The sequence below is a fragment of the Cervus canadensis genome, chromosome 3, assembly GCF_019320065.1.
Source record: "Cervus canadensis isolate Bull #8, Minnesota chromosome 3, ASM1932006v1, whole genome shotgun sequence".
Classification (NCBI taxonomy): domain Eukaryota; kingdom Metazoa; phylum Chordata; class Mammalia; order Artiodactyla; family Cervidae; genus Cervus; species Cervus canadensis.
In genome coordinates this window covers 68,277,297-68,286,199 of record NC_057388.1, presented here as the reverse complement: position 1 = coordinate 68,286,199, position 8,903 = coordinate 68,277,297, and the positions used below count along the sequence as shown (strand labels likewise).

At 39.8% G+C, this 8,903-nt stretch overlaps 1 protein-coding gene across 13 annotated transcripts in view; it reads right to left on the bottom strand.

The window, feature by feature from the left end:
• Window positions 1-1,626: 1,626 nt before the first annotated feature.
• ADAM22 (ADAM metallopeptidase domain 22) overlaps window positions 1,627-8,903 on the bottom strand; it is a 225,008-nt gene continuing 217,731 nt past the window's right edge. For all 13 annotated transcript variants that reach the window (XM_043463389.1, XM_043463392.1, XM_043463391.1 and 10 more), the window contains one exon: window positions 1,627-8,517. In XM_043463389.1, the coding sequence (XP_043319324.1) occupies window positions 8,497-8,517 (21 nt within the window). In that variant the 3' untranslated portion in view covers window positions 1,627-8,496. The remainder of the gene's footprint in view (window positions 8,518-8,903) is intronic.

The window sequence follows — 8,903 nt, the reverse complement described above, 5'->3', positions numbered from 1 at the left end:
TGGAATACTCAATTCAGTTTTAACTACTGATAGAGCAAGTGTCCATATCTCCACTTCTAATTTCCTTTTGAAAGCATATAGCCTGGTCTTCAGTATGTCCCACAGAAAGTTTCCTTGCCCTTGACAAATTTGATGTATCTATTCTAGTCCTACAGTTAGAGCCACACTCTTCATTACAAGTCAATCTTGTGTTGCCTTATTTCTGTTTTATGTTGCATTCTGTTTCACTCATTAGATCCACACATCCAGTGCAGCCTCGCTGCCTTCTTCAAAACTGTTTTTGGTCTATTTTTCTTAGAGCATCTAGTTGAAGCATAATGAAGCTGTGAGCTCAAACTTGAATACTTCACTCATATGGAGAATTGATTAAGTTTCTCAAATCACCCCAACTCAAGATTTAATACTGGAGATGAGAGCTTTATCCTGGTGTGTCAAGAGATTTGTGATGGTTAAGTACTTACAGCCCTTTCTGAGCACTTCCACACCAAGGTGGCTGCAGGCGGCTTGTGCATCCCTGGCGACAGCTGGCATAGATTTGCACCACAACAGTCACATTTCATTAATCACAGCTTTCGCTCCTGTTGAGCCAAAGATGAGTCTAGACTCCACTTTAGTGTGATGTTCCGGGCAGTGCCACCAGTCCATGACATGACATGTGAGCAAAAACTTCTGCTATCTCTGAGCTAGACTTTGCTTGGCTGAGTGTGTTCCTGTTTCAATGTTTATCTTAATGGATTGTTACATGCCTAAAATATTTATGGACATGAATTTGTGCAAACTCCGGAGATAGTAAAGGACAGGGAAGGCTGGTGTGCTGCAGACCATAGGGTCGCAAAGAATCAGACATGTCTGAACAACAACAAAATATTTAAGTAAAAGAAATGGGGCTATATATAGTTACCATACCATTTTTTAGTCTCATAATAAATATACAAACCCTTAGTCAATGACTTCTGGTTTTCTCTCATTAAAACCATACTTTGTGGGGTGGGACGAAAGGAAGGGAATATACGTATATTTATAGCTGATTCGTGTTGCTAGACAGCAGAAACCAACACAACATTGTAAAGCAATTATCCTCCAATTAAAAACAAATTTAAAAAACAAAACAGCACTTTGACTACTTATAACTACTTTTTCCCTCCACAGACTAGGAGCTGACCGCAAGGAAACTGCAAGTGCCAGGGTAAAGACTGCTGGGTGAAAGGGCTGCCCAAGAGACTATGAACAGGCTGGTGGAAGAATCTTTTAGGCAGTGAATTCCTGCACCTAAACTGAACCCATCCAGAATGCAGTCTGACACAAGTGAGCTCATTAAATAAGCATCACTTGCCCGGGCTCTAGGATAGAATACAGTAAATGGATCCTTATTAGGGTGAGGGAGAAAGTGTTCCTGAAATAAGGCAGGAGGATAAATAGAGAAGACTCCATCTGTCATCCAGCTGGGATAATTGTCCAACAAAGTAACCATTCAGACTCCACTAAGGGATCATGGTTATTTCTCCCCATGCAGATGGCCTATTCTAGGACACCTTCAAACAGGAAAGAACTGCCAGCAGTTTCCCAACAAAGCTTCTGAAAGAGAAACGGTGACTGGGAGAAAAACGGCATTACAGGGAGTCATCATCAAAATAACATAAATCTTTTATTGAAAGTCACTTTATTGATGTTACAATGAGAATAACATAGAAAACCATGGTACCTTATTAGCTTCAGAAGTGAATACTAATAAAATTGTGCCATAAATTTGAATTTTAAGTTACAGTGACCTATAAAAACAGCAAGGTTTTATTTACCTACAGTAAAACAACTTTATAACTTGAACAGCCATGAAACAAATCACACTTGATCTGGAAAGCAGTTGCCATATATTTCAGTTGCTGTTTGCCAAAACCCAATAGTGACGTTTAAAGTAGCTTAAGAACCCGAAGTGCAGAGTAGCAGAGAGAACAGAATGTTAAAGTGAAGCCAAACTATATACACCTAATTATCTGATTATCAAAAGTGAAACTGTGCTGCCATGAACACTTTCCCATAAAGTGGCTTCCACTAGCTGTAGATGGGACATTACCCCTTGAAGATGACAGATGTGGAAAACACTAGTGCAGACCTACACTGGCTAACATATAACTGCTATGTTTAGGTAAAAAAGCTGTTTCTAAAGGAAGTTGTATTTTTGTGATGCTAAATTGGAGGGGCAAGTCTCTTCCACCAAGTTAAAAAAGGAGCACATGCTTATTATTCTGAATTAACGTTTGCTAAGCACTTTTGAAGTTAGTGTTAAAAAAAAAATTGTCTTCCATACAAGACAAAGATGTTGGGTTATTTTTTCCCATTAAAAAGACTGGCTATAGAATCACAGTTTGATTTTGTGCTGGATTAAAAAAGAAAAGTGGGATTTCTCATCAGGCAGTGATACAAGTGTATAATTTAGCAAGGACTCTTGTATTGTCACTGAATCAATGTACTAATTTCTATCAGCACTTTCTGTATTGTGTCGTCTGGTATAACTTAGCACCGCAGTGTTTAAAGATTTGGGGGCTATTTGCATTTTTAAGGGCTTGATCATCAAAACACAAATCCACATCTGAAACTTCATAAAATAAGAAGCTAAGCCCTAAAGTAAATATTGATTGGTATTATATGCATATGTATTTTCAACTTGAGAGGAAAATGCCCTTTTCTTCATAAACTCATAAATTCTTCAAAAAGTGTATTGATGGTTTTGTAAGCACATTATCTTAACAGTAGTCTCATTGTATGCCTTTTTGTAAAAAAAAAAAAAAATACACTTTTTCTCTGCTTTTGATTTGAGGGATACCAAAATATGAAATGATGTCCTTAAGCCAAACCCCAGCCAAGCACCTCCAGATACCATATAGGTTCTATGAAAAATGCAACAGGGACATGCCACACCAGTCACTGGCCCATTATGACCGGACAGTGAGGACCACACAGCCAATGCTCAGTAAAACTACAAAGCACACAGATCTGCCCTGATCACACAGTACACACCGCCGGTGGCCAACCTGTGCCCTTCTGAGCTCTCCCAGCAGCTCTCCATACTGCCCCTCCCCTGGGCTAACTGCCCCTCCCCTGGGCTAACTGCCCCTCCCCAGGGCTAACTGCCCCATGACCTCCCAAGGCTCGCTGTTTCTTGCCTGCCCTCCAGCCTGAAATACACCCTGAGAACCAATTTCTTGGTGACGTCCCAAGTTGCACAATCCATGCCCAGATGCCAACGGAAGGCTAAACGTGCCTCTCTCCCGATTCTGCGCCCCCAATGGTTCCGCGAGTGCCAGTCCAGGCAGAGGGACTTACCTCCATGACAGTGAAGGTTCCTAGTGAGGAGAAAAGATCTGACAGCTACTGAACGGGGAGTGACTTTGGAAGTAGAAAGAGTCTGGAAGCACCTCGCAAACCCGCAGTGAGAATGCTTATGGTTTGTCAGATTGTGGATAAAAAGGACAAAAATACTGGGCAGCTTTTTGTTCCGTTTCCGACTGTTTTCTCCTTATAAAATCTGAACCAGAAGATGCTCCATTTGGGGTACTCTGACAAGCTGATAAGCAGAAACACCCGATTTCTAAGATCCCACTCTGTTTGCTCTGCCTCTGCAGGCATGCTGGAAAATTCCTCCTGGAATTAAAAGCACCTGCCCAGGGAGCATATGCTATGAGCATGCGCCAAAGGTTCCCAGCAGGTGTTGCTGCTTCGGACCACCCCCCTCAACTCCCCACCCCACCATACAGAACCGGATAAATTGCTGCCTGTCAGCTAATTTTCAGGAGCACAGTCTCAGCACCTCACAATCTCAGAAACACAGGAAGCTGTTCGCGCAAGTTCTTAGCTGTCTCATGCTGGAGGAAAGTTGCTGCCTCCAAAATCCAAGTAGTCTTATCCATTCAGAAAATATCTCAGAGGAGAAAAAATTTAAAGGTTGAGCCTCCAATTAAGTCCTATTCCATACAAATGTTTGCTTCGTATATTTTAAGCTAATAGAATAAATTTTTGACTCCACTTACGCATTTATCAGTTTTAAAGGAAACAGATGGGGGCGGGATGATAGATACTTAGGAGCATTAAAAAGTATGCTGCAAATGGGAGTCAGACGTTTCCTGTAAAATTCTTGTCAATTTACCAACTAGTACCTTTGTATTTAAAATAGACTGCCCAGGGACTTACCTGGGGACCAGTGGTTAAGACTCAGCGCTTTCAGTGAAAGGAGCACAGGTTCCCCCTAGTGGGGAAATGAGGTCCTACATGCCGCTTAGCCAAAAAAAATTTTTTTTTTTTTGCTGCCGGGGTGGCGTCCTAGTAGGCTGTGGAGGGGCTAGCCTGACTCCCTTCATTCTCTCACTGCCTTTATTCAGTGGTTCTCTTGCCATATTCCCGGCAAGCTACTCAGTAAATTCCAGTAAGTTCCTTTTCCTTTAAATTTAAGTAACATAAAGTGAAATAAAATAGTCTTCTCTTTAGGTAAGGATTTATTATCATGCTGAATAACACAAGGAAATATTTAAAGCACTAAATATATATGTTTATATTGGAACTGACTCATTGGAAAAGACCCTGATACTGGAAAAGATTGAAGGCAGGAGGAGACGGGGACAACAGAGGATGAGATGGTTAGATGGCATCACCAACTCAATGGACATCAATTTAAGCAGTCTCTGGCAAAAACCACTACAATACTGTAATCAGCCTCCAACTAATAAAAATAAATGAAAAAAAAAGTAAACAAGAAAATCTTAAAAGGTAAAGGAGCCATAAGAGATCTGAGACAATGGACAGGATTAAATTATGCAAATCTTCAAGGGGATCAACAGAAAAAAGAGATTTAAGACTGGGAATTCAAACATAGTCTTTCTGTGGAAGTACGCACAATACCTGATTTTATCTTTTCAGCAACTTCTTTTAGAAACCCTGTCAATCTTAGGCTCAGAAATCTATGGTAGATTGACTTTATGTAGTAACACAGTTTGGAAAGCCTTTTCAAAGCAAGGGGGCAGGGCAGTGGGCAGGAGAGAGAACCTGTAGTATCACTTAATAAAGCACCTATATATCAAGCTGAAAAATAGCTTTGGCATTTTAACCTTACATTTACTTTATTAGTCAACTTTTTTTTAAAGGAAAAGCACTGTATTTCTTTAAAAAAAAAAATACAGCAACCACAGATTCCGAGCCCTCCTGATGCTGCAATGTTTGAGCAGTTTATCCCTTTCCACAGATTGCCTGTGGCCTGCGCCCACTTTCTAGCTGGGAGACTCCAGAGGAGTACGCCACTTCCTCCCGAAAGAGTGGCTGGACACGGAGCCAGCTCATCTGACTAGTCAGTTCCTTCAGGGCTCCGTGATACCACACCTCCTCTGTTGACACTCTTAGTGGAGAAGTATGTGTTGCTTTAAATCAGAGCGTATTACACTGGAATAACTATGGATAGATGGAACATCTCAGGTTGCAGAGTTGTCCGATCTGAAGTCTTTTTTTTTTTTCATTTATTTTTATTAGTTGGAGGCTAATTACCTTACAATATTGTAGTGGTTTTTGTAACTGAAGTCTTATCTATGCACAAAACTTTAGAAAGAGAGGGAAAAGGCATACAATGGGACACAAAGGCCAAAAAGTTGCTCTTCTCTGCTTTTCATAATGGCCCTATAGTTGACTGAGGGCTATAAACATTAGTTTCATGATGCAAACTGCTATGTGGCCTCAAAGTTCCTCTCCAAAATAGATACTAAAAAAAAGAAGAAGAATGCTGTGCTTGTGTTTACTGCCGTGGCTCCATTCTCCTTGTCTCAGTGGATGAACAGTCATAGGTATTTAGATTCAATACATCTAGAACGCCAACCATGAGTACACATGTAGGGAATTCTCACTACTCACCACTGAAATTATATATGTGTCAAAGAATGCTGCAAATGGCTGTAAGGATGTTTATACATTCCTAGATTGAGTAGAATCTAGAATAAAGCATTAAAAGTACTATAAAACCATAGTCTCTCTGCAAATGAAACACTTTTCATTCAATTCCATATGAAGGTTATTATCGAGGAAGATGACTATAAACTGTATACCTCTAGAGCAACCATGTCTCCCAAAGGCACAAATAATGATTTTCACTTGAAATAATAATCTTCATGTAAAAATAAATTGAGAAGATGAGGGAAGAGAGAGAAAGGTAAAGGGGATTCATTGACTACATGGCTAATCATTTGTGGATTCTTTCAAATGAGGGATGTGTAACCATAACTAGGAAGCATATTTACATGAGGTACCTTACATTCAAATCTATAAACTCTTTTATAGTCAAAATAAAACTTCTAACATTAGCTTTTATACACTCAGTACCAGAAAACATTCAGTGCACATTAAAGTGATCTTGGTCAAAAGCCACTTTATTTGCTACATCTTTAAATCTGTCTGCCCTCCTGTCCTTGGCTTGAGCCATGTGGCAATATCACCCAACACCCACTCAAACTTGAGTCTGATGGATCATTTTATTGTGGTCTCGACAATCACATCCCTTCCTGTCATGAAAAATGCTGCTTATAACGGTATCATTTGGGATAATTAAATTGCTTTTCAAATGTTTTCAATGACTTTCAGAGGAGAGGCCATTATAGAAGACATAAACAGATAAAGTATAAAATGCTGCCTTCTAATGGGGCCCTTCGGTTTGGGACTCCAAGATGATTATACTTAGAGATGAAATGGGTTTTGTTCTCAGACAGTACTGGGAGAGATCAAACTTAAAGGATATTTCTGAAATCTTGTCTGCAGATTCCATCCCTCTCAAGAAAAAGGAGAGAAAATAAGGAAATTCAGAAGTACTCTTCCCATTGAAGCATTTGATTGATCCTATCCATTTCTGAGCTCACTAGGTTAGCCTCTGGAGAGAAGTTTTCTTTAAAAATGACAGAGCTGCATGATGATAGCTATGGAACTTTGGTTTTAACGAGGGGGATTTAACACAGATTTCTCACTTTTCTATGGATTTAAAAAAAAAAAAAAAAAGAAAGTTCAGGACATCAGATTCTTCCCCGTGCCAGCTGTTTGGGTAACTTCACAGTCGCTCACTTTTGTGGTTTTAGGTTTCTTTGAACCCTCTGTGGCCTGTTGAGGCTTCCCAGCCCACCTCATAGAACCTTCCATGTCTTATTTACAAATCAGTGCAGAATGACTTGTTGGGACTCACATCCCACTGATGATAAATATCCTTAATAAACTGTGTAAAAGTTGTTTTCATTAAAACAAGTCATTCACATCACAGATAAGGGTGGCTATAAAGTCTTTTTAAAGAACAAAAGTTTAGGCCACAAAGGGTTGGAGTATTGGCAAGGTGGGAGTTTCTGAAGCATCAGCAGCCGTGGTCTCCTGTATCTTTGGCGCACTTGTTTGATCTCAGCAGGACACGCTGCTGTGGGGCTCACAGGCCCCCTGGGGTGAGACTAGCAGAGGTGCTCTGGTGCCGAAAAAGAACAGCTGCTGAGGCAGGCACTGTAGCCCCCAGAAAGAAGATGGACAGGCTGGAGGATCCCCAGGGGCCAGCCAACAGGCAGCAGAGCGCCTGGAGGCAGGAAGCAAGCTGTGGAGGCCCTAAGTTTGGTTGGACATTTTGTTTTCTTGTTCAATAAAACTGCCTCCAGACTGTGTACACTTTAAAAGGCTAGCACATGGTTTAGACAAACATCAGTTAAGGGGAGACACACATACAGCCCTGATTACGATATTTACAACATCGTCCGATTATAATCTTTAAAGAACAGGTGATGGATGACAATGACGTGATTGTGACTGATTGTTTTTAGGCATTTGGCAAAATACACTTGTGTGTAACAGCTGCTTTTTTTTTTTAATTTTAAAATGTTTACATATGTACAATTGTCCTTGTATGCTGATATAAATATGAAAAGTAAAAAAAGAAAAAAGAAAAATACATGTTTACAGTTAGCATATGGGATATTGGTCTCTCAAGCTTTAAAGTCCTGCAGAAGAAATCCTATATGCCTTAGCCCTGCATGCTAGTTTCTATTATGGGATGTTGTTTCCTTAAATGTAGAAAACAATAAACAGAAGCTTCATGCACATAGCATTACTGACTGTCTACAATGAGGATGTGCTTCAGAATGTCAAGTTCTGAATCCACTATTGTCCCTTAGTAACTTGCTACATTTGGGTCATGTGAGTTAATTTTAGTGATATTTTTACATATATCTGTCATGCGGATTATCCATTAACATACCAGTACCTTTGTTGTTCCATGTTATAGTGTAACATTTCAGTAGTCCTTTTCATGGTTCAGTTAAATCCTAAGCCAATGACAAAAAGAAAATGGTATCCAGATGTGAAGCTTGGCTTCCTCTCCTCTGTGGCTTCTCAGAGATGTTTTTGAATTGTCTGAAGAGCAGATAGATTTGCAGTGATTCCGTGAGGCTGGGTTTGTATAAAAGTTGAAGTAAACAGTTTCGATGTATCACATGTAAACAGCTGATCTTAAATGGATGTCTCCCATAGCTGCATAACAGAGAAAAGAAAAACTTCACATAGTGAAAGCAAGAAACAGATGCATTCTGAGCCACAAGATGAAAAAGGTTCAGTGATTCCATCTGTGCTGGTGTGATTGTGGATGTGAGTCTTATCGATACATAAAATAAACAATCCAATTTTTAGCTCTCTCTTTCCTCTAAGCCTGAGTCTCAACCTTTTTAACAATGGCCCCTTTTAATACCAAAAAAAAAACCCTCACAGCCTCATCTAAGATTACTTGAAACTGTAAACAAATTAAATACAGTATCTCAAAAGGAATAATTCAAAATATTATTTTTTAAAACTACATGTACGCTTGTTTTCCCCAAGATCCCTTGATACAATCATCTAGAACAGTAGTTCTCAACCCTGCT